Below are 26870 nucleotides of genomic sequence, written 5' to 3'. Positions count from 1 at the left end.
CACCTTTTCCTGCACTTGTCCCACAGACCTGTCCTTACAGCCATGGCCCCTGCTGGGTGCTGTTCTCGAACTAGCCATTCACATGTCCATTTCTCACACTGGTGGCTAGCAACTTTAAGGGAATAGCCATGTCCCTTTGGCTTTATAACCTGAGTACCTAAAATAAATTTCTGGAACATAGAAGGTGCAAGTAAATATTTGCCAAATGAAGGAATACATGAATGGCTTTGTAAAGGATTGGGGGCACCTGGCTGGCTCAGTCCCTAGAACTGCTCCTCTTGATCTCAAGGTTGTAAGCTCGAGCCCCACATTGGGTGTAGAGATTCTGCTTGAATACCTTTAGTACCAGAGAATTCAACTGCTCCTTGAGGTGGCTTGGTCTGACTTGAATGCCTATTGCTCAAATATCTACTACAGAATTTCAAGTGCATTAAAGACATCTTGCAATCTAGAGGCAAGCCCCTACCACTCACATGGAAAAACCTGTATGGTACTGGACTATATTAACATAGTCCATTAAAAATAAGCCTATATGACATAGTCCACTAAAAATAAAATCTTTTTTAAAAAGCAATCATATCAAAATGGAAGGTGTTCCTGTTATGGAGGAAAGGTTCTTAATTATCAACATATTATGCCTTACCAACTTCTGTCGGTTTATTTTCCCATCACAAGTTGTTACATATTTATTTGCTCATTTATTCAACATTCACCTAGTGCCTCCTGTGTGCCAGGTCAGGTGCTAGACAGTGCAAATACCAACTCAAACAAGAATTGACTTCATGTTCTAGGAGATCACAGTCCATGTAACACTGGCCTGTCCTCTATACCGTATTTCCCATTTTACCAATTAGGAAATTGAAGTTTAAGTGTAAAATGAAACTGGGGTTCCTGGCTGGCTCATTTGGCTGAGCATCTGCCTCTGGCTCAGGGTGTGATCACAGTGTTCTGGGATAGAGCCCTGCATCAGGCTCACTGCTCAAGGGGAACTTGCTTCTCCCTCTCCAGCTTCCCCTGCCTGTGCTCTCTCTCTCTCTCTGTCAAGTAAATAAATAAAATCTTAAAAAAAAAAAGTAAAATGAAACTGGGGTGCCTGGCTGGCTCAGTTGGTAGAGCATGTGACACTTGATCTCAGGGTCATGAGTTCAAGTCCCATGTTAGGTAGCTATTACTCAAAAAAAAAAAAAAAAAAAAGAAAAAGAAAATGAGAGAGAGTAAAATGAAACTAACAATCATTATTCAAATCAGCTCACCAAATTTTTACTCTCTGCTACTATGTGCCACACATTGTACTAGGCCCTGGGGATACAACAGTGAACAGAACAAGAGTAATTGCTATCTTCACAAAGATGCCAGTAGGGACAGTAGCTAGTTAACAAATAAATAAGTACAGCCTGTGTTAGATGGTGATCAGGGATGAGGAGAAAAAATAAAGCAGGGAGGGGGACAGGAAGTGCTGGATAGGAGTGAGGTAGAGCACAATTTTAGATAGAGAGGGAAGGCTTCATTGAGGAGGTGATTTTTGAGTAAAGCTCTAAGGGAAAGAAGGGAGCAAATAATTATCTGAGAGAACTTTCAAGGCAGAAAAATAGCAAGTGCAAAGGCCCTGAGGTTAGAGGAACAGCAAGATGTCAGGACACCTGGGAGGTAATGAGTGAAGGACACAAGAATAAGAGTTAAAGTAAGAGAGGTTCAAATGATGAGAGACCCTTGAAATCACCAAAAGGACCTTGGCTTTTAATCAAAGAGAGATGGAAACCATTAGAAGCTTGGAGCAAAAGAGGGACATAATTTTATTAAGGCACTGTCCATGTATTCCCTCCCTTAATTCTTACAACACCTAGAGGTAATTCTTGGCTCTTCTTTTGTAGATGAGGAAAATAAGGCTTGGAGAGACTAACTGACTTGCCCAAAGTCATACAACTAGTTACAAGGAGAGCTAAGATCACGTTCTCTTATCAGCTTGACCCAAAAAACTACATTCTTTGCACTGTTTGTAGAACTTGACTTTCTTACTAAGAAAGAGAGATTAGATATCTTTGCCTTGAATCACAGAATGAGCCAAGGAGCCAAAGATCCAAGGCAGAGGGATTCACTTCTTCCAAAGGCTAATTACCAATCACAATATCTCCTGCTCATACTTTCCTTTCTGAGGGACCGTGTTTCTAGGTATTCTCTGAAGGAGATCATACATGTCAAACAGCACTTGGGCCTGCTGAGAACTGACTTTCATCATCACTTGAGCCCCATTAGAATCATAATGGCCCCATGTATGTGTGTCTCTCTCTCCAATCTGAACCCAGAAATTGTACTTAGACAAGACTGAACACCTGAACTGAAACTTTGAGTTTAGTTTTAGTTTCAAGGCCAAGTAAGTCAGTTCCTGAGCAAGACACTTCACTATGGAGGACGGACGTGTGAAGTGATGGAAAAGAAAAGAGTCCATGGAGAGACCTAGGACAGTGGACATACTCAGAGAGAAGCAGATGAGGCACTGTATGGAACAAGCAAGCTGGAGACCTTAGCTAAGGATTTCCTCATTCCCAGGAGGGCCAGCTCCACTCCCCCCTTCCTGGCAGAGCCTCTGTTTATGCCCTGGAAAGAATTAGGTAAAGACTCATTTTCTGCCCCTCATGGAGTACAGCCAGGATTTCAGTCCCGCCACAGGCTGGGCTTCCCACTGTCCAGGGCACGGACTGCACAAATACACACATCAGACCTGCTTTCTGCCCTTCACTCTCATGAGATCCCATACAGCCGTAGCATAATTCCTTTTTTCTTTTTTTAATAATTTCTTTCTTTTTTTTAAAGATTTTATTTATTTATTTGTTTGTTTGTTTGTCAGAGAGAGAGAGAGAGTGCTGAGCACACAAGCAGGCAGAGCGGCAGGCAGAGGCAGAGAGAGAAGCGGGCTCCCTGCCAAGGTAGGAACCCAATGTGGGACTTGATCCTAGGACCCTGGGATCATGACCTGAGCCCAAAGGCAGTGGCTTGACCGACTGAGCCACCCAGGCGTCCCGCATAATTCCCTTTTTAACTTGACCTGGTTTCACTGCATTTCTATTCCTTGCAACCAGCAATCCCTGACCAGGACATAAGGACAACTTGTTCAAGGTCCCAGAGTTAATAAACAAAAGAAGTCAAGTGTGAAACCAGGTCTGGCCAATTCGAAAGCCCAGGCTCTTAACTCTACAGGACTCATGATTCATGGGAAGGAGTTTGGACTTTTCCTGAAGGTAAAAAGAGATAATCACAAAGTTTCTCAAACATCACTCATTTATTGCTTGCCATATATCAGATGCTATTCTAAGTGATTCACGTGTTTTAAAATTCATAATTATTAAATGAAAAGTGAGTATTCACACATCAGCTAAAATTACCCTGTATACCACTAGTACAGTACAACCTAAATATTTGCAAGACCTACATACTCATACTGCTTACTTCTCTCCTCTTTTGAAAATGAGGACTTCAAAATATCTCAGTGAAAAATATGTAGTTCCCCACTCCCATAAAATGAAAAACCAAATAAACAAAAATACCAGTAAAATCTTTGTCATCAGGTTGAACATGTTCAGCTGACATGTAAGCTTTGTTCTATTTGAGTCAGAGAGAAATGGCCTGCTATAAATTGGAGTTGTCCTAGAGCTTCCGAAATGCTCCCCAACTCCTATTTTTGAGACCAGAAGAAATTATGCAAAGCATATTTTAGATCTCAATCAGTTTCTCTAAGACTCCAAAGGGAAAACTACAGAAACCAGAGAGCACACACTAGCATTGTTCCTTAGATTCATCAAAAATTTCTTTTCCATATGCCTCCAAGCAGACTCTGTTGACCTAGGCCTATCTTTCCAGGCAACAAACAAACACAAACCAGAATCTCATTTTGATCTGGGCCTCAGCAGACAAGTTTTAATTAGCTGGCCCTGCTCACAAAAGGCTGGGAGAATGCATGTGATACACATCTGAAATCTCACTAATATACATCACTCTTTATTTAAAAAAATGCATGGCTTGCCCCATCATACCTCTCCTGCCCTCCCTCCAAACCAAAAAAATAAACAACTAGCATATCCTTTGAGAACAAATTCAGCTGCGGCATCAGAAAGAGGCTAGCAGACTCTCCATTGTTCTCTTTTCATCTGGCAGAAAAATCTCTTAGCTAAAAGAAAAGAAAAAAAAAAAAAGCTGCAGGGCCAACTAACGACTTCTTTTTAGTGGATAAGAATCAAACTTTCCCAAACCAGCGCTTAGCAGGAACTGTTCCAGGTAATGCTAATAGCTGTAGCATGAAAGAGGGTGTTTGACAATAAAGTCCGGGAAATAATGCACACCACAGCCCCCTCTTGGAGACTCACACAGGACACAGTACAATAAAAGCTGGCATTTCATATGACACCTTCTTCCTGGCACAGCCTATAGACAGTGACCAAACAGCAGTGGGGAAACTCTGATGTCAGTGTTTCTCCACATATGCGCAGGGACCAGAGACCTAGGTGCCTCTCTGCAAACTGGTGTACCTCATTCCCGGGCATATGTTCAATACAATGAGACATGCATGCACTGGGCATACATTTTGGGAGGTTTTTCCCATTGCCTCAATACTTCTCTAGGTCTACTATGTAAGAAGCAAGCCATATTTCATCTTTCCAGTGATTCATAAAAACAATGCTTTTTTCTAATATAAATTTAATTAGCCAACAGATAGTATATCATTGGTTTTTGATGTAATATTCAATGATTCGTTAGTTGCATTCGTGCACCCTCCTCAATGCTCTTAAGTCACATCAGAGTATGCTTGCTTGTGACTACAACTGCCTTTGAACTGGGCTTCCTGCTTCTACTCACTCCAATCCCAGTCCACTGGGAGACCCCTGGTTGGATACAGTGGGCCCTGCACAAAGCCCACCCATGACTCCCTACATGACTTACCAGTCGTTACCTGGCCTAACCCCTATTTACCCTGGTGTCCCCCTGTCTTGATGCTTGCCATGCTCTACTCTCCTACAGGGGTTCTCAGTGTTTAATCCAAAGATAGAAGGTCGCGGACCTGTGAACTTTGGCAGGAAAATTCAGCATTTTTATTTTCACTAACTGGTAGCTGAAATTTAGCATTTCCTGTGATTATGAATGTAGGCAAAAAACCACAGTAGTAGTATCAGTACCTGTGACTCCATCACTAGTGGAAATTATAAATCTGTTCATATGACAGTTGTCACCACTATCTTAAACTATGGTTTATACTGCAAACTTCAAACTTACAGTAATTTTATTTCACTGTTTAAAAGATTTTATTTATTTATTTGTTGGGGGAGGCAGAGAGCACAAGCAGGGGGAAGTGGCAGGCAAACGGAAAAGCAGGCTCTCCGCTGTGCAAGGACTGTGAAGTAGGACTAGATCTCAGGACCCTGGGATCATGACCTGAGCGGAAGGCAGATAGGTAACTGACTGAGCCACCCAGGCACACCAAAGGTACAGTAATTTTAGACCCATTGTTAAATTTTGTCATCTGCCTGCCATTCTGTCTGCCTGTGCTCGCTCGCTCTCCTCTCTCTCTGACAAATAAATAAAATTTAAAAAAAAAAAATTTTGTCATCTGATGGGTTCATAAAGAAGCCCATATGTTTCTATATCATTAACCTTATTTTTCAATAATTTGATATATGTATTTCAATATAATTAGTTTCATTTATAATCCCATGCATTTTATTGAAAGAATTTAAAACATTATTTTGACAAAGGATTCATAAGTCTACAGCAGATTGCCAAATGGGTCCATGGCTCAGAAAAGATGAACTCCTATCTCAGTTCCTAAATAACATCATTTTCTCTCTCTCCCCCTCTCTCTCCCTCCTTCTCTCTCTCTCTCTTTCCTCCTCTCTGCCTCCCTCCCCTTCTCTCCTACAGTCTTTATCACAAGATGTTCCTTTCTCTTCAAACGCTCTTCTTCCCACCTCAAGGAAACACCTTTTGTCTGTCAGTTCCTCCTTATCTTTCAGAACCAGCCATCACTTTCTGTGGGAATTCTTTCCTGATATCCAAGTCTGGCCCAGCATCCTTTGATGTGACCCCAAGCATTCTGAACACCTCCAACATAGCACTACCACTGTGAATTATGCTGACTTACTTGTACATCTCTATGGTGATAAGGGCCCAGCCCGTGCTGCTCATCATTCTCTCTCCTCCACCTTGCACAGTGCCTGGCACATGGTAGCCATTCTACCTTTTTGTCACATCAATGGAAGAGGGGCAGTGCTTTCTTTCCTATAGCCGAGTATTTGCACAGCCCCCACCAAACACAGACACTGACCTGAATTTCTGGTTTTCCGTCGACATAGACAGTGCTGTTGTTGACCATTTCCACAATGGCTACTCCTAGATTGCACCGAATCCCAAAGGAAATGCAGAATCCCAGCCCGCTCATGATGGCAATGATGTAACGCTTGGGGAGGCCACAGCAGTGGCAGTTGCAGAGCGGGGGTGTCCGCCTGGAAGTCTGCACTGACCTTCCTTCTTCATTCAACTCAGTGTTATCTTCTTCCTTGTTGGTCCCATCGATTTTTCTATAGTGGAAGAAAAATGGTCAGAGAAGAAAGGCCAGGATTAGAGAAAAAAAGGAAGTATACTAGGCAAAGAGAAAAGGTCAACCAAAGAAGAAAAAGGGAAACCGAAAGTAGGTTGCAGCCTGCCTTTTTGAAAGTTGTTATTGTCATGAAAATAAATAATAGTGACTAACATTACTGGTCTTCTGGGGGTTGTATTACACTTTTATAGGCATTAGGTCATTTAAAGCTCACAACTACTCCATAACATCGATTGTGTTCTCTTTCGATCATACAGGTCAGGAAACTAGGTCTTGTATGAGGTGGGATGCAAATCCAAGTCCAAGTCTGTGTCCTCGACAATACACTTCACTGAATTTCCTGCTGGAAAAGTATTGACAGACTTCGTTCACATTGTATGACCTAGCTAACTATTACACTTCTTGATTTTAGTGTCACCTAAAGCTTGCTAAAAAGATGAACAGTAGGAAATCAATCCAATTGCAGATTCTTTTCTTCCTCTTTATCTAAATCTTAATAAAATGTTAGGTAGAGGTAGGGAGGCACATTTTCTACCACAGCACATAGCCAGTTGGTTATACATCCTTTCTTTCTAGGTGGTTCTTTCTAGGATTTCTCACTGACTTCCACAGGTTCAGATTATGGTATGTCAATTACAGTGAATTCACCCTTTTATTTAAAAAATAAAAGGGAATTGGGCAAACTGAATACTGTCAATTATCAAAGGAGCTATTTGCATCTTCTCACATATTATAACCCTTCTGAGGATGTTGCTATGGCCCAACTAAGGTCCAAACTTTTGTAAAAATGAGCAAAGCTTTTAAGTTTTCATGAATATTGAATTCAATAATAAATAGCTAATACAATGATTAGCAGAATGGATTGAGATACAAATAATCTGCCCACCAATCCACAGAGACTATGATCTTGGTAGTTTTTAAGACTCAAGCAAAATCAGATTTAAAGTATATGTATAGAGAAATAAATATACTAGATTCAATTCAATTCATCAAATATTTATTGAGTGCATGTTGTATGTCAGGCACTATGCCAAGCTTTGGGGAGCAATAAAGTATGTGACATGTTCTCTGCCCTCCTTCAGGTCTTAGCTGGTGAGGAATAAAGTCAAGGAGCCATAATTACTGGATTAGTCAGGTTTTGTTGAATTCAAAGTGAGAGCAATGATAAAGCCAGGGAAGGGGCTTTCAATTTTAACTGAGCTCAGAATGGGAGCTTAATAAATGGATGAGCACACTGAAATAACCAGAAGAGAACTTCAGCAACTTCTCAACGTACCTAGCTACCCATCTGCATTTATGCTGATGCATTCTACATTTTCTTTGGTAATTGTCCATGCTGCTACCCAAAACCAACCTCTCTCCCTGGGCACCAGATTTCACCTCCTCTCACCTACTCAAGGATATTATTCCAGAAATTCCCACTCCCATAATTCATCAATTATTCTCGCCTCTCTGCTAGATCATTCCTATCATCAACAAATATGTTCTTATTTCTCCCACATTGTTCTCCTCCAGCTACCCTCATTTTCATCTTCTTTTTTTAGAAAAAAGTGGAAGACTCTTTCTTCAATTCTCCACCACCCATTCTCTCTTGGACCCATTCCAACCAGGTATCCCCCAGCCTGTCCACCAAAATTGCTCTTCTTAAGGTCATCAATGCCTTCTGTTGAGCCTTTGGCTCAATCCAATGGTCATTTTAGGTCCTCAAGTAATCAGCCTATCAACACTTAACACAACTGATCACCGTTTCTTCATTTTCTCTCAAGAAACCACACTTATGTGCTCTTCCTCTTAATTCTCTGACCACTCTTTCTGTTTTGTCTTTTAAACCGATTCCCTACTTCCCTGATCTGTAAACACTGGGATGCCCAAGACTCAGCTCACAGATCTCTTTTCTTTTCTATCTATACTCTGTAAGTGATCTTATTCCATCTGTGGGCTTTCTATACAGATCCCAATTTTCATAAAGAGACTTATTTGACATCTCCTTGGACACACAATCAGCATCTCAAATTTAACATATCCAAATTGAGTTTCCCTTAAAAAAAATAATTTCTAAGATCTTTCCCATCCCAAGTAATGATCATTTTGTTCCTCTGGCTGCTCAGGTAAAAATCTTGAAGTCATCCTGGATGCTTGATTTCTTCTCCACTCTATACCCAAACTAGGAGCCAGTGTGACTTAGTTTGAATGTTTACTCTTCCACTTACTTAGCTGTGTGACTTTGGCCTAGTTAACCTCTCTGGGCTTCTGTTTCTTCATCTGTAACCTAGGAATCATAAAAGTAGTTTCTTCTTCATGGGGTTCTTCCCAGGATTATCATAAGTGGATTATTATATTTAGACCACTTAGAACAGAACCTAACACACATGAAAACTCAATGTATATCAGCTACTTTTATTACATTAATCCCCACAATCATTTAATGAGTTCATTCTGTTAGACTGAGCATTGATGCCATGTATTGTCATTAAATTGATGTCCAAGAATCATTTGAATCACAGGACTATTTATAATGAGTGGTCCTGGTGATCTCCATGAATTTCTGGCATCAGAACATATATAATTTGTATCCCGTGGAAAACTGTTGCTCTACTGTTGACACCCCATTACAATGGTACCAGTAGTATTAGCTAAAACAAGGATAATATGGAACAACTACACTAATATTGGTATAAAGCAAATTCAGTTCTTTCTCCCCATTTCATATAATGACCTCATTATGGTTAAAACAGCTCAGTGAGATATAGGAAACCTAATATTTCCATTTGGCACAAACATAACTGTAGTACAGAAAGCAAGAGTGGATTGGCCAAGACCACAGAGCCAGAAGAGGATATAGGCAAGGTGGGAAGACTTTCTCCTGGTTATCAGGTTGGCCAATTCCCTCTCACATGTGTTTCCTGGCTTACCAGGCTGTGTTCTATCTCTGTGAGCTTCCCATCACCTTGTCATCTGCATTCTTGCCCTTGCCCCAGCCACCATGGACAACCCAGTAGAGGAAAATATTTAAGAGAATGGACTCTGGAATGTGAGAAGCTGAGTGCTATTTTTCCTGCGTACTAGCTCTATGACTTTTGCCAAGCCACTCGAACACCTGAAGCCACAATATGCTGGTATTAGCTTGCCAGGGCTGCCATAATGAAGTACCACACACTGAGTGGCTCAAACAATGGAACTTTACTTTTTGACAGTTCAGGAGGCCAGGAGTCCAAGATCAAGCTGTTGGCAAGATGGGTTCTTTCTGAGGCCTCTCTCTTTGACCTGTATATGGCCAAAACCATGAAAGACTCTTAACTATAGGAAATAAACTGAGGGTTGCTGGAGGGGAGGGCAGTGCGGAGATGGGGTAACAGGATGATGGCCATTAAGGAGGGCATGTGATGTAACGAGCACTGGTGTTATATAAGGCGGATGAACCACTGAACTCTACCTCTGAAAATAATAATATGCTATACGTTAATTAATTGAATTTAAATAAAAGTTTTTTAAAAGATGGCTGCCTTTACATTACCTTCCCTCTGCATATCTCTGTGTCCAGATTTCCTCTTTTTATAATAACACCAGTCATTTGGATTAGGACCCACCCTGAAGACCACATTTTAATTTAATTATCTCTTTCATTTGTTTGATTAATTTCTACATTCTTTTATTTTTTTGTTTAAATCTCAGCATTCCTTTATTTTCTTTATTTAACTTTTAATTTTAATTCCACTACAGTTAACATATGGTGTTATATTAGTTTCAGGTGTATAATATAGTGATTCAACAACTCTATACATCACCCAGTGCTCATCCATCGTAAGTGTACTCTTTAATCCCCATCACCTATTTCACCCATCCCCCTACCCTCCTACCCTCTGGCAACCATCAATTTGTTCTCTGTTAAGAGTCAGTCTCTTCCTAGTCTCTCTCCATGTCTTTCGATTACTTCTTTAAAGAACCTATCTCCAAATACAGTCATATTCTGAGGCACTGGGGGTTAGGACTTCAACGTGTGAATATGGGGGGAACACAGTTCAGTATACAACAACCCCCATCTCTAAAATGGGCTAATGATCATAGCTAATTCATAGGACTGTTTTAATGATTAAATGATAGGATGCAAGTAAATTATTTAGTGCAGCGCCTGGTACATGAAAGAGCTTTTTATTGCTAAATGGTAAATACTACTATTATTGCTATTAATAAAATTGTTACAAGTCATAAACTCAGCATCTCTCTATAATCATGCAGATGTTTGGATGAAGAGTAAGACAGACTAACATTTTCAGGCACCAGGGAGCCTTGAGGAGTTTAATTAAAGACAACCCCAGCTGCTATGCTCTGAATGCAGCAGAGTTTTGCTGAGAGGACTACCTTCCCTCAAGCTGCTCCCCACCAAGCACTGAGCACAGCAGGCATAGAGGGCAGGTACTTCCCTGCAAGAGGCAAGGCCCATCAGTGGCCCAACTGGCTCCAATGCTCCCCATTGGCATTACAAAACTTCCTAGTTACTGGGGTATAGTCTGAGACTCTTCCCACAAAATCTTCCTTCCCTTTCTCCTACACAGATAGCATCGCAGTCCAAATGTTCTCCCAGTCCTCCTCAGCTCTTTCCCCATTTTCCCTCAATAAATCTCTTATGCATCTGTCCCTGTCTTCTCAGAGGGCCTGGACCAACACAAGCACCCTCTGTGTGCATGTTGCCATCTGGGATACACTGAGAGCTTCCAGAAGGGCACAATGGTATGGGGGGCAGAGAGAAAAGAAAGTGTAGTGTGATAAAGGGGAAGATAAAATTCCATGGAAGGAAATATGGGCTCCCCAAGTAGCAGGACCTATCGCTGCCTGACCTTGAGCCATCTCCTACAGCACTCCTCCAACTTGGAGGTAGGATGTGGGCGCTATGGAGAGGTAGCTTGGGTGCTGGGTCGCAGTTTCCCTTGCCCCAGGTGATAGCGACTTCAAGCTACCATGCGACCAGACACAAACACGGATCAACCACTAGAGGGACCCCCTGAGTTGTTTGTGTGGTCCTTGCACACTGTTGCTGCAGCAGAAAGAGCCCACCCACATCAACCGGAAGTTCATTTCCACCAGGCTTGGCTCAGAGTCAGATTTGATTTGTTTTAAAAACAGTAATATAGTGGAACATTTCTTGTATAACAAGCTCAGAGAGGAAGGTTCTCAACCCCCTCCCCCTGTGTGATGGGACAAGTCAAGCTTCACGGCTATCAGTCAACCCAGGTTTGATAGCCAGCTCTGCCGCCTGCGTGCTAACTGTACGACTCTGGGCAAGGGAAGTCGGCCTTTCTGAATCTCGTATTTCCTCATCTGTAAAATGAATGCGATATTTATCTCACAGAGCTGTTGTCGAAATTAAACAAGCCTAGCCAACAATGAGTAAAACATTACCACCACAAATGAGTAGACATTGATTTAGTGTTAGGGCTACACCATCCCAGATGTGTCCTAAGTATTTCACACATTCCTCGGTTGGACCATTTATCACACTGAATTAGTTATTTGCTTTCATCAGCACAGTAGGTGTTGAGTAAGGTTCTGTGGATTTGAGAAAGTGAATGAGTCAATGAATGCCTCCCCAGATGATGTAAGCATTTTGAAGACAGGAGCCATTTCTGAATCCTCTTTATTCCCAGGGCTCAGCATACGGCCTGGACATAATTAATCCCTATTCAGCTGAATGGAGTGGGTGGATCAATTCCATCAGTCTTCACTCCTGACTTGCAGCACTTACACACAGAAGTAAAGATCTGTTCACCCCTGCCCAGAAACGAGTTTGTTTGTTGGTTTTTCTAAAAAGGGCTGAGGTCATAAGACAGAGAAAAGAGGACTCCGTTCTTAACAAGTGGAGAGCTTTAATTATCCAAAAGAGCTGTTTATCATATTAGGTGTTTTGGTGTTTGCCTGCACTTGGTCGGGAAGATCAGAGAATCTTCATTCTTGCCAACATAACATTTGTCTTGTTGTTTCTCCAAATGCAGAAAGCAGCAGTCTGTGGACTGCTGGCCCCTTACACTCTAGGAAAGTCCGAGCCCATTGTTCACAAACACAATTGCCCAGTAAACACGTCAGCACCAGCAGTCTAATTGCTTAAGATATGCTCACTAGCCTTCAGGCCCTTAACAGAACTACTTACTTACAATTCGAATGCACCCATAATTACAGCCCGGTTTGATTTGGTTTTGTAGGCAGTAAGGTCAACATTTGCAGCACAAAATGAGCAGAACTTATGGATCATTTTATGGCTTTTTAAAATCCATTCACTTGCTCACTTATGGTATTTATTATGGACTGAATTGTGTCACCACTATCTCCACCCTAAATTCTTACTTTGAAGCCTTAACAGTCAGGACCTCAGAATGTATTGGGACAAAAGGCCTTAAAGAGTTATTAAATGAGATTATATGGGTGGGCCCTAATGCAGTAAGACCAGCATCCTTAGGGGAAGACACAGTGAGTAGGTGACCTTGAGGAGAAACCAAACTGTCGACCCCTTGATTTTGGACTTTGAGTTTCCAGAACTATGAGAAAATAAACTTGTCCTAAATTACCCAGTCTCTGGTACTTTGTGATGGCAGCTCAAGAGACTAATAGAGTATTAGGGGATGGAAGGGTATTGACTACCTTCTACACTGGTACTGTGTGAGGTACATATTTAGATATACATCTATATACATAATCTCCCTTAATCCTCAGAACAATCTTGAGAGGTAGAATTTACCCCTCTCTCACAGCTTGGGAGACTCAGAACACGTCAAAAACTTGCCCAAGAGGCACCCAGCTGCAGTGGGTGAAGTGAAAACACAAGCCAGATTTGGTATCAAGCCCGTTCCTGCCAGTATACCCAGGACCGAACCAGAAAACACCTTATACATATCAAGTGCTTCAACTAAGTAGACGTTTTTAAAGGTTTTGGAGAAAGAATATTGAAGAAGGATTGAGGGAACATGCCCTCTAGTCAGACAATCCTGTGTCAAATGCTGAGTCCAGTATTTATTAGCTGTGTGACCTTGAGGCAGAGACTTAACCTCTCTGAACCTTGGTCCCCTGGAAGGAGAAAGAACTAATGTGAGCACTAGAAGAAATAAAGTTTATAAGGCACTTAGTAGCATTCCTACCGCTGGATCAATAATCAATAAATGGTAACTTTTTAAAAAGGGAGGAGGTACTTATAATCTGACTCCCAGAGCTAGTTTGGGACTTGCTTTAGGATCTCATCCATGCGGCTCTCAGGACATCAAATTCTAAAAGATCTCAATAAAATTCAACTCCTACCCAGTCAATACTGTTCATACTACTTGTTTTTTTGTAACTTTTAAAATTAGTATTTCCCTCTTCCAGTACACCATAATAAGTTCAAAGTCAGGAACCAAGTATCCCTAGCACCTGGCACAGTCACACTGATTTTGATGTGTTAACCTGTTTTTATTTCCCCCCGGTAATTTCATCCTTTCCTGTCCCCTCATTCAAGCAGAGAGTCAGAGCTTATTATCTAATCAGGAAATGGTAAGATGGACAATTAAAAAAGAAAAAAAAAAGACATGGTCTCTGTGGCTTTTTAATTCCAAAAGCCAGGCTTACAGATGACAGCTCAAACGCCAGTCTAGCCCATAGACATGTTTTGTTTGATGGTTTAGATTGTGTGTGTGTGTGGTTTTTCGGAATTTGGATTAATTTCTAGAGCTTAAAAATCAGGAGAGTACTCCCCAAAACAAAAAGGTATTTTATCTCTGATATCTGTAAATATGACTTCACTTAGAAATAGGGTTTTTGCAGACATAATCAAGTGAAGATGAAGTCATATTGGATTGGGATGGGTCAGAGGAAAATCTGAACATAGACTCAGAAGCTCAGGGCAGAAGGCCAGATGACAGCATAGGCAAAGACTGGAGTGACGTGCTTGTCTACAAGCCAAGGAATGCCTAGGGTTGCCCGTAGCCACGAGAAGTGAGGAAGAGGCAAAGATAACCCCACTTCAGAGGCTTCACAGAGAGCATGGTCCTGCTGACACCTTGATTTTAGACTTCTGGCCTCCAGCACAGTGAGAGAAAAAATAAATTAAAGCCATTCAGGTTGTTTGTTACACAGCCTTAGGAAAAATGGATGCAAGGGGCCCATGACACAGGATTTAACATCCTGGCAAAGGCCAAAAGAAATAGTTCCAACAAGCTACCAGCATGGTTCTCAGAAGTTTAGACAAAGTAGAGATGCCAAGAGGAGACTGACAACTTCTCTTTAAAAATAATAATTATAATAATAATTGTGTACTGATTTCTAGTCATTGTTGCACTGTGGGAAGAGATTAGCCACTATGATGGTTTTTAAAAAATAACTCAAGAGTTTCTTATGGGTCAGAAATTGAGCAGAGACCATCTCTATGAAGTGGATTTGACTATCCATGACATCTGCCTTTCAACTTGACCATGAGCGACTTCCCCCTTTGAATAAGAACCTAGAGATGGGGACCTGGAGAAAATCAGGTCATGGCTTAATAAGCATGTCCGACATCGTTCCCCTTGCCATCCACATTCATTCCAAAGACAGAATAACCAAGGCTACAAGAATATCCTTTTTTGGGTTCAGGGCTCACTTTCTCTCCCTTCCTTCCTTGGCCAGTAAACCTAAATTATAGGCTTATTTCGTGTTTTAATGCCTGTTACAATGACTACTAAATTTGATTGGACCATATAGATGAATTAGTGAGGATTAAATTGGTTATCTTCTATCCTTTAGCTAAAATTCTGATGTCTACTATTTGCAATATAAAAATTCATGACATATTTTCAATGTTAATCATACTCTTCAATAAATAGGTCTCCCTTTAACTGTTTGTTTTGTTTTGATTTTTTAAGAGAGATGCTAGAATATTACGGCAGATTATAGAAAAAGAAGATGTGTTGTATGGATTTAATAGATATGACAGAAAGTCCACATGCCAAATATATTCCTCAGGAACTTGAGGAATCACACTCCTTTACCAAGGCAATGAGGAATGGGCCCCCAGCACCACTGAGCCTCTCAGCAGTGGCTGTCCTAGGCAGATCCCGTCAGACCACAGGAGGTGCTATTCCAGAACTGGGCTCCCAGTGGCCATCAGAACACTAGAATTCTGAAGTAGCAGAGGCCAGTGGGAGCACTTCAAGATCAGAGACAAGGGCAAGCAAGGTCAGAATGGCATTTAAAGGATCTGATTCACAGGAACTGACAGACATGAGGATGAACTTAGGGCACGGACATAGAGTGTGAGATCTTTGGGTTGCTCATGAACAGACACCACAGAGCTTCCACTTGGAAAGAGGCACTAAACTAAATGGATGGCTGGTTTGACTGGTGGATGTTAGCCAGCTCCTCCTCTCAGCCACCCAGCCCCACAGCAGTGGCATGTGGGATAGCCATGGTCGCAGAGATGGAAGGTATGTCTGGGATCTCACTCAACAAGACTGGTGCTACCACTGGAGCTACCACAGTTGTCAGCAACAAAACCAATTCTGCACCCTGATACTGCACAGTTTCCAAGGAGACAAACCAGCCTCTTGGTAGCAAATTTTTTATATCAGACTCCTTCCATCTTGGAAAAAGTAGCAATTCATCCTGACTGAGGCTGACATATATTCTACAAATGAGCCTGCAAGTCTTGGCCAGCATCACTACCTGAGGATTCGAAGAATCCTGATTAGCCAACATGGGATCCCACATAACATCACCTAAGACTAAGACACTCAATTATGGCAAAGGAGGTACATCAGGGGGCATAGGACAATGGGATCCACTGGTTCTACCTCAAGCCACACCATGCTGAAGCTAGTAGCCTGAGAGAGCAAAGGAAACCTCTTTGAGATGTAGCTGAGGCATTGGCTCAGAGAAAAATCCCTGTGAAGATAGGGTGCTATCCTTTAGAATGAAGTATGTTCCATAAACCAACAGTTTTTATAATGGGCCCTGGGCAGAACGCATTGGTCTGAGAAACACAGGGTAGAAGTGGGAATAGCCCACTTACCATTATGTCTAGTAAGTCACTTTTGGGATATCTCATCACTTCAACTTTGGACTCTGTGGCTCTCGGAGTCTTGATGCCCAAGGAAGAATTCTTCCACTTGGGAATACAGTGAAAATCCCACTACATAGAGCTATTACTGCTGCCCAGTCATGTTGGGGTCCTCATGCCAAGACCAAAAGGCAAGGCCAAGGGTCACAAGAGTGGCAAGGCTGATTGGTCTTGAAATGGTCCTGATCCTCAGCAGGGGCAGCCCACAGTCAATGACTAACAGATGCAGAGACACAATAGACTGGCCCCTTTGCTTCAAGGGACAGCTCAGTGCCCAGATCCTCCCACTGTGATCTGGCCCCTGTGTATTACCTGAGATCACATCCTTGCTTGGTTTTCTCCTTTCCTATCCTGCTTTACTCCCTGCCTCCCAATTTCCACCTCCGTAAATCACATCCTAGTCTCTCCAAATTCCTGTTTCAGGGTCTACTTTTAGGGAAACCTAGCTAAGATAGAAGTAGAGTAAAATGCAGCAGGGAAGAGAGATTGGGAGTGGGTGGGAGGAGGAGGGAAAGAGAGTGGGGAGAGTCCTCCCTGGGAAGGTAACTTTTGGGAAGAGACTTGAAAATGGGAGAATAAGCCATCAAGGAATTGGAGATAAAACCTTACAGGGTGAAAAACAGGATGCAGAAGCTGGCACAGGAGGGGTCTAGGGAGTTCCCCCATCAGTGCAAAGTATGGCTGGAGTGGGGTGAGGCAAGAAAAGAAGGCCAGAGATGAAGTCAGAGTTCTCAAGTTCCCACAAATCAGGTAGGGTCTTTAAGTCCATTGAAAGGATGTTGGCTTTAATTCTGAGAGAAGTGGGAAACCGTGGGGAGGTTTTGAGCAGGGGAGAGATGCGACCTGACTTTGCTTTACTAGAATTACCCTGGCCAGTAGATGCCAACTTGCCTGAGGTTGTCCAGGCAGAAAGTAAATGATGTCACAGCAGTTAGAACCTAGACTCACCTGACCTCAGAGCCCACTCTCACACACTTGTATTTGTCAATGGACTAGACAAAGCATGTCTGGCACATAAGTTGAATACACAGTCACTGAATGCTGATGATGGAACCAACACACAAGGATTGGTTCCATCTCTTTAAAGGGAATATATAAATACTTATAAGGAGACCAAGCATCCCATCAGTTTCCCTTGGGAAGTCTTCAACACTACAACTGATTGGGAGAAAAGCTCATACTTGCCAAAAAGATCCAGTGATTGCTGGCTACACTGCAGCCCAAGTAACTCCCTAAACTTAAATGAGTCATTAAGTTTCAACACAATAAGTGGGAAGAGCAAAGACAGAGAGGTTGCATAGTGTAATGACTAAGAATGGTGGGCAGAGAACATCTGGACTGAAACCCAGCTCTGCCATTTATAAGCTATGTGACCTTAAGAAACTTACTGAACCTCTCTTTGCCTCAGCTTTCTCTTCTAAAATGGTAACTGCATAGTCCCCATCCCATAGCGTTTAAAAGAATTAAAAGTGTTTACAGTGCCTGGAACAGATGTTTGCCATTATTATTTTATTATACATAAGCAATTAGAGGGCACCCATATTGTCATGTAAGTCAAAAAATCTACATGTCTATTTCTAGAGATCAGTTTTTAAATGTAATGCCTTCCATGTCATCTGTTCCAATACTGGACTATGAGTGAACGTATTCTTTCTTCCTACACTTCTGAAATACTAGTGTACTTTTAGCTGATGAAATTGTTCAGCTGTGTTTTATCAGTGACTCTTCTCCAGAAAGGCTAATAACGCCTGACTATAATCAGCCCCATGTACAAACTTCAAATGTTTCCCTATGCATGTGCCACTCCCCTGAGCATGAGAAACACTAATTAAAAAGCCCCCAAAAGAAATGCCTGGGTGGCTCAGGTATTTAAGCACACAACTCCTGGTTTCCGCTCAGGTCATGATCTCAGGGTGGTGAGATCGAGTTTTGAGTGGGGCTCTGTGGTCAGTGCGGAGTCCGCTTGTGATTCTCTCTCCCTCTCCCTCCCACTCTGCTCCCCTCCCCTGCAATGCATGTGCATGCTCTCTCAAATAAATAAAATCTTTTTTAAGAAAAGCACCCTAAGAATTCCATTTAAATGATGATTTCAGTATCCAATATTACAAGACATCAGTGATTTACAGTGCTTGCTGAGTTAGGAAGTCAACGTTTCTAACTTCTGAATGTTCTTGTACCTTACAAAACAGAAAACAGTATTTTCTGATTTTTTTTCCATTGGAGTTTGCCAACCAGTTTTAAGTGAAAAATCAGCAGGGAGGAAGGAATGTTCATTGTATACCAGGCTCTGGGTGGGGCACTTAAATATAAATATCTTATAGACAAGGTGAACATCAAGTGTGTATCAGAGTTGGTCTTGGTGAAGGAGTCCTAATTCTGGAGCTCTGCTCAAAGACTGTCAGAGCTTAGGGTCAACTTGGATTGCTAGTCAGTTGATGCCTTTTTTTACCTTCCTCTGCCAATAATTTCCTTCTAGGATCACAGAAAGAAGGGGTTCGAGTTTGGCACTATTTTTTCTCAAGTCATTCTACTAGTAAGCCAACAGTGATAACATCTAGCATGCATTTAGAGCATCCTATATCCTCTCAAGCCCTGTTAGTCATTTTCTATTGTGTTGTGATTCACTTCCAAAGAAACCATTCAGAGTCCTAAACACATAGCTCCATGTTGGGTTGAGGTCGTACAACGTGGAAATTATGAATCTTGTCCTATTCCTAAGCAAACCAATCTGGCAAACAAAAGAATCTTCAAGTGGATCATCTAAGCAAACACTAGAAAACCAGCTCTTACAATAAGTCTCTTACCGAAGAAAGTGATTTAATTTCAAAAAAGCAATTCAACTTAATGTTGGAAAGAAAATTCCTAAGTGCTTCCTTGTCAAATATTGTATAAACTAAGGCACAGAGTTGGATGATTATAATGGTGACTGTAGTTAACGATAATCCAAAGTCACAATTTTTGTTCCTGGCTTTGTCAGATGCCTTTGTCATCATACTTAAATATGCCAATCAAGCCATTGTGCCTTCCTCTTTCATTTTTAATCAAAGGAACACCACCACAGTAAGATGGACGTTACCTGGGGAGTGCGCAATACAAGGCTAAAACATTCTTAAAAGGAAAGGTCATTATAATTACTTCCTATGTTTGGCTGGTTTATCCTGCTGTCAGCTAGGTTTTTATCTATACGTAATAATTCATTGTGGGCCTAATTGAAATCTTTTTTTTTAACATTTAAATTAATGACAGGCTAAACCCAGTTCTCTTACTATGAAAGTTCATCAAGAGTGATACAGTGCAGGGGCACCTGGGTGGCTCAGTGGGTTAAGCCTCTGTCTTTGGCTCAGGTCACGATCCCAGGGTCCTGGGATCAAGCCCTGCATCAGGCTCTCTTCTCAGTAGGGAGCCTGCTTCCCTCTCTCTTCCTGCTGCTCTCCCTCCTTTTGATCTCTCTCTCTCTCTGTCAGATAAATAAATAAAATCTTAAAAAAAAAAAAGAGTGATACAGTGGAAATTTCACACTGACAAGGAGCCACTGTGTTATAAAACCCAAGGAATGGAGTGAACCTCTGTGTGCCTAGAAATAGTCCCTTCCATGCTGAAGGTTTTTTTTTTTTAATTTAAAGGATACCACATAAAAGTTAAAAGGAGATACCAGATGGCATTTTCACTCATCAGGATTAGAAAGAGTCATTCAAACATATAAAAATCTTATCAAGAGTATTTTTCACATTTTTTTATATTAGAGAGTTTAAAGAAGTCATTTTACCTTGTGCCTAAGGACTGCTTATAAATTCACCTATAAAACCTAGAAAGGCTATGTCTATAAAAAAACCACAAATTAAAATGTCCCATCAATTCATTCATTTGTGGCAAACTCTCCTTCCAATAACAATGTATTTTACTTTTTTTTTATTTTATTTTTTTCAGTGTTGTATTTTACTTCTAAAAAATGTTTATTTTTTGGTTTGGAAATGACCACATACAGGCATTTATTCTAACTTCCAGCTATTAATTTCTATCTTAATACAAAGTGTTTCTATTTTGGACAAAAACATTCACTTTAATGATAGTACATAATATTTTCTCACTGTAACCATGTAAGGTTTTTTTTTACTTAAATACTAATTTTTAAAGATACTTTCTTCAAACTATTGTGTAACTATTCTTTTCTTTCAAAACCAATCAGCAACCACCCTATATAGTTTATATAACAAGCTAAATACATATCCAATTTTCATTTGTAGTGAAAAATTCTTAAAAATTATTTCAACTAAAAGCATAACCACGTAACGGGGTTCCTGATTTTGGCATTATTATTGAATTAACAGGAAATATTATCTCCCTGTATCTTTTCTAATTCAATGCCAAACACACAATATGCAACATCACCATCTCCAGTAAGTACACATTCTGCCATATAAACAAAATGCCTATCTTGTTATTTTCCTAATTCAATCCTATACTTTCGATGCATTTTTTTTTAAACTCCAGGCATTGTGTGTTGGAGCCGGAAAGGACTCCAGAAGCCATCTAATCTGACCTACCCACTCCTTTTTAAAAATGTGGCTTTTAAAATATGAAGCAAATTCTTTCAAACATTGGCATTGTGAAACTACTCAGAAATAACCTGAAGTTTGCATTCAAACTTTACCTTTGTAAAATCCCCAACGAATCTCCGACGGCATTCTTCACTCCTTCTTTTCCAGGTTTCAGAATTTTTTCTTTGAAGGTATCAAATGCTTTAAAAGGCATTTTGAATGGGTGAGGGGGACCTCCAAGCACTAACAGTTAAGTCTCAGAAACTGTCATCCTTCCTCATCTCCAGCGTGGGGACCCCTCTGCTCTCCTTGATGAGTAGTACCCTGAAGTCAGTTCTCATGGAGGTAACTACTTAACATCAAAAAGGAGATGAAACCCAGCTCAGATATTCCAAGACGAGAAACCCTTCCTAAATCCCTCCCCCCTCCCCCCAAATAGAGAGGCCAAGTAGTGTCTGGCTGGGAGTTCAGTCCCTTGAAAGCCACAAGCTCAGCAGCAGCCTGTGACACTGTCTCAGGCAGCTACTCTCAGGCTGAGCGCAGCCTCACTCCCTCCCTGGGGCTGCAGCTGGAGAAGCTGAAGTGGGCTCCAGCCCACGAGGTGTCCTGAGACCAGCAACAGCATCTGCAGCCTCTCTCCAGCCCCTCTGGCTGCTTCTGACCACATCCCCCTCCTGCCTCACTCAGCCAGTGGCTCTCACTGAGTGATCCTTTCCAAGGTGATGCTATAGTAACCAGCACAATACCTGTCCCTCAGCCGCTGGGGCTCATTAATGGGCTGTCAGCCAGAGCAGACACCCAGGTTGAAGTGAATGAAGCATTTACAAGTCCTCAGCATCTCTGAGGTCCAGCCTTACAGACAGGCTCTCGGCCACCACAGTACGCCTCATACGCCCCTCATGGGAGCCCTGAAGCGGTTTCTCAGCCAGACACTAGTGTGGACGTGGTCCTTGGAGGAACACTTGCATGCTCGAGTGCTAAATGCAAGTATCCAGGAAGGCATTTATTTGCTTCTGATGGACAGAGCAGGATCTCTCAAGGTACAGTGCGAGGGTCCATTGGGACCGCCTAACGGAAGGTATCTGAGCCGGTCCTAGTACTTGCTTAGACCTCTTCACTGGTCCTCACTGTCCTCAGGAGAAATCCAAGTTCTTTATTACTTGTCATGGCTCACAAGGACCTCCACAGGCCCTTGTTTCTTGTCACTCTGCTCTTCGTATCAGCCCTTCACTGAACTCATCGAGCTCCACGTAGGGGTTTGCTCAAGCTGTACCTTCTGCCTGTGGGTAACTCTCCACACCCTTCATCTGGGAAGTGTCAGGGGATTGTTAAGCCTCACCAAGACATCTCTTCCTCTAGTAACCCTCACAGACAAGGTGTCCCTCCTCCACACCTCCAAATCACCTGTCCTTTGCCCCAGTAGGCCCTGGCACATAGTGGAGTATAACATAAAGGGTTGTTGGACTGGGGTTAAAATATCATATGTTATGGGCAGTAGGTGACACCTTTGTAAATGATGCTGCCACAAAGAAACAGCTGTCATTAGCAAGGCTCTGGTGCTCTAACCTCTCAGCCTGCATACGCCTAACAGAGCCTGTGCCACGGGCTCTCAGATTCCCCCAAAAGTCATGTCCACAGGACTGGTCACTGTCATTTGCAAGCTGCAAATGATCCTTCTAGTCTGATCCTTCTTCAAGATTTGAATTAAGTTATCTAAATCACAGCTGCATCCTTGGTAGATTAAATACTACTACCAATAATAACTATTATTATTATTATTATTATGGTTAATATTATATCAGGCTCTCTCTATGGCCCAATTCTGTTAAGCACGCCTCATATATTATCACAATCTTCCCAAGACTGCTTTGTGATTAGTAACTCATTTTTCCCAATTTCACTAATAGGAAACTGAGGCAAAGACTTGCCAGGTTTCAGATCCAAACAGCCTGGCTCCAGCTGTTCTCACCTGTCTCTCTTTGTGTCTCTCTCTCCTCCCCATCACACCCTCTGCTTTGCCTCCTCTGACTTTACCGAGGTATATTTTGTATATCATATAGTTCATCCATTTCAACTGGACAATGGTTTTCAATAATTTACCAAATTATGCAATAATGGTGGGTATTAGGTGCTTATGCTAAAGCACAAAGTAGATAGAATGTGTCTATCATCCCCCAAACATCCCTTATATTCACTGTTAATGCCCATCTCCCCCTCCCACTCCCAGTCCCAGGTACCCATTAATCTATTTTCTTTTCATATAAATGGAATCATATAATATATGCTCTCCTGTGCCTGGCTTCTTTCACTTTTGAGGTTTGCCACAGCTCCTATTAGCAGTTGTTACTTCTTTTTTTCTTTTCTGCAGAATATTTCAATATATGGACTTACCACATGATGCCTATCCATTGATCTGTTGATGGACATTTAGGTTGTTTCAAATTTGGGGTTATTATGCATAAAACTGTTAAGAATATACCCGTGCAAGTCTGTGCACGGACATAACTCTTCATTTCTCTTGAGTAAATACCAGGAATGAAATTGCTGGGTCATTTCATAGGTATTTGTTAACTTTTTAAGAAACTGCCAAATTATTTTCCAAAGTGGCTGCATTATTTTATGTTCCCACCAGCATGTATGAGGGCTCCCATTTCTGTACATCCTCACCAATATTTGCTATCTTTTTTAGTATAGCCATCCCAGTGGGTATGAAATGGTATCTCACGGTGGTTTTAATTTGCATTACCCTGACAACTAATGACATTGACCACCTTTCCATGTTCTTACTAGCCATTTTTATGTCTTTTTTGGTGAAATTTCTATTCAAGTATTTTAACCATCTTTTCTTTTTTTTTTTAAGATTTTTTATTTATTTATTTATTTGAGAGAGAGACAGTGAGAGAGAGCATGAGCGAGGAGAAGGTCAGAGAGAGAAGCAGACTCCCCATGGAGCTGGGAGCCCGATGCGGGACTCGATCCCAGGACTCCCAGGATCATGACCTGAGCCAAAGGCAGTCGTCCAACCAACTGAGCCACCCAGGCATCCCTTAACCATCTTTTCAATGAGATTTTTGTCTTATTATTGAAGTGTATATGTTTTCAGTCCTTTTTTAGATTATGTGTTTTGCAAATATTTTTTCTTGGTCTGCCATTTGTCTTTCCATTTTCTTCATGCTATATTTTGAAGTACAAAAATGTTTAATTTTGAAGAGGTCCAATTTCAGTTTTTTCTTTTATAGACTGTGCATTTGTTTATATATCTAAGTGATCTTTGACTAATCTGAAGTCTGAAAGATTTTCTTCTATTTTTCCCCTACAAGTTTTATTGTTTCAGCTCTTATATTTAAGTCCATAATCATTCTGAGTTCATTTTTATATATGGTGTGAGGTATACATCTAAATCCATCATTTTCCATGTGGATATCCATTGTCCCAGCACCATTTGTTAGAAAGGCTATCCTGGATTAATTGTCTTGGCACCTTTGTCAAAAAGTCAGTTGAAAATAAAGATCTATTTCTGGAGTGTCAATTGTTTCTATTGATCTTCATGTCTATCCTTATGCCAGTATCACACTGTCCTAATGCAGCTTAATAATAAGTTTTGAAATTGGGAAATTAAATCATTTGTTCTTTTTTTAAAAAAATTGTTTTGGCTATTCTAAGTCTTTTACATTTCCATATAAATTTTAGAAGCAGCCTGTTAGTTTCTACAAAAATTCCTGTCAGCCCTGTGCCCTTAAAAGGATAGTTTCTGGCCACCAATCCTCAAGGCTGAGAATGCTAAGACCCCAGGACATCACACATACAATCACTTCACCAAGTCTTTACCTGTTTCCCAAAAAGCTTGCTCCTTCATCAAAAGCAAATACAATCACAAAATGATAAGCACACTCATTCGCTACAGAAAGCATCCACTGGCAGAACTTCTAACCCAATTCTTAGTCCCTAGATACTCTAAGGTTATTTATCTCTTAGAGCACACAATGGAAGCACTACCAGACAAAGACCACATGAACTTCTTTCTGAAGGGTCAATGGCCGCTGAAAACACTAACCATACCTTAAAGAACTGGCCTTCATGTTGCTCATGAAACACACTTAGGTCTACAAAAGTTTCTTGGTGGTGATTTAGATGGTTGATAACGGTAATAACCTTTGTGGAGTAGTTTCTAGGTGTCAGACTTTAGGCGCTCAACTCATGTAATCCCCACAACGACCCTCTGAGGTAGGTACAATTATTATGCCATCTACAGATGAGGAAATGGAGGCCAGAGAGGTTAGGTAAACTTGCTCAAGTGCACACAACCAAGACACTAAACAGAGACAAGAGATGAACCCAGGAATTCTGCCATCAGAGCCAGCACTTTAAGCTTCTACACTAGAATTGTGGATAATAGAGACAAGAAAATATCAAGCCAGACTTTAAAGAATTGAGGTTTGTTTTATTCACCTGCTGTTTTTCTTGAAGGCCTACTATGTGGCAGGCCCTTCTGAGGCACTGTGAGAGGTTGAAATGGAAAGGCCTCTTGAAAAACAAAACCAACCACAAAATGAGTTCGTGCAGCACAGCAAGTGTATGGAGTTATGGGAGCACAGGCAAGGACACCTCACTTAGCTTGCTGATGGGGAACAGGAGTGGACTTCCTAGATGAGGGGTGTGGGAATGTTACTTTCCAGGGATGAGAGAATGAGGCAAACTAGGAAAAGAACACGTGGGAGCAAAGACTTGCATGAGGGAGTATAGCATCTGAGGGTAACTTGCATACTTTCAGAGTTGGGTGAGTGTGTACCATGTGGTAGAAAACAGCCAGAATGATGATCTTGAGCTTTCTATAACTCAACTGTTAAACATTGGATCCCCATCTCAAAACATCAGATAGTGTAAAAATACAGGAAATGTGTAGAATAGAACCTCCTGAGGGCCATGAAATGAAAGCTTTGTTTTGGGATATGTAGACTGAATGTTTATTAGAAAAGAGTCCACCCATCAACACATATTAGATGACTTCTTGGCATCCTGTATCAAAAAAGTCTCTTCCCTTAGACAAAATATTAACTCAGACCTCTTTAGAAATACTTGTTCAGATCACAGCAGGCTCTCATCTCTTCTGACCACTGCTGGATGGATCAGGGGTGAGCTCCTACACCCAGCTAAGGCAGTCAGATGCCAGATTCTCCTGGTAATTAAACTTTGGAATTGAAAGACTGCTAGTTAACTGTGCAGGACCCGGGGGCTGTAACTGTAGAGTGGCTACATTCCCTGTATGGACTGGAGATGCAGAGAACACTGGTCTTACAAAGAAAGGAATGAAACAGAATGAAACTTTATCAGGGTGAGTATGTCTCTGCTTATAACAACCTTCCAGTTCCTATTGGTCTGGATCCAGCTGTCCTTGGACCCTTGGGTTTCATGAAATACCCACACCCTTATAACAAATTGACCTTTTGTAGCCTGCTTTAGTTAAGACAGCTTCTGCTCCTCACAGATAAAGAACTTTGACTATTGCAATGGGTTAAAACCCAAATCCTGTAATGCCAAGACTGGCTCTACCTATGCAATACTGGAAGGTTCACTGTCCAGTTTAATAAGAGGTAGGATTTCTAGTCCCCAACAGTGAAAAGAGTAGAGCTTGTGGCCTGGTTGTGAGCTGACGTTCTAATCTACCTGGGATGGGTGTATGGGGTGGGATGGGTAAGCA

General features: G+C 41.4%; 1 protein-coding gene across 2 annotated transcripts in view; it reads right to left on the bottom strand.

Moving 5' to 3' along the window:
- SLC17A8 (solute carrier family 17 member 8) overlaps positions 1-26870 on the bottom strand; it is a 54329-nt gene that overhangs the window by 24147 nt on the left and 3312 nt on the right. The window contains exons 1-2 of one of the 2 annotated variants that reach the window (XM_047743401.1): positions 21286-21559; positions 6311-6563 (exon numbers count right to left, since the gene is read on the bottom strand). In XM_047743401.1, the coding sequence (XP_047599357.1) occupies positions 6311-6563; positions 21286-21386 (354 nt within the window). In that variant the 5' untranslated portion in view covers positions 21387-21559. Of the gene's footprint in view, positions 1-6310; positions 6564-21285; positions 21560-26870 lie in introns of those variants that run through there. The other variant, XM_047743402.1, reaches the window with a different exon arrangement.

This window comes from Lutra lutra, chromosome 8 (assembly GCF_902655055.1).
Source record: "Lutra lutra chromosome 8, mLutLut1.2, whole genome shotgun sequence".
NCBI classification, from domain to species: domain Eukaryota; kingdom Metazoa; phylum Chordata; class Mammalia; order Carnivora; family Mustelidae; genus Lutra; species Lutra lutra.
Note: the sequence above shows the minus strand (reverse complement) of the source record. Positions and strands in the feature narration are given on the sequence as shown.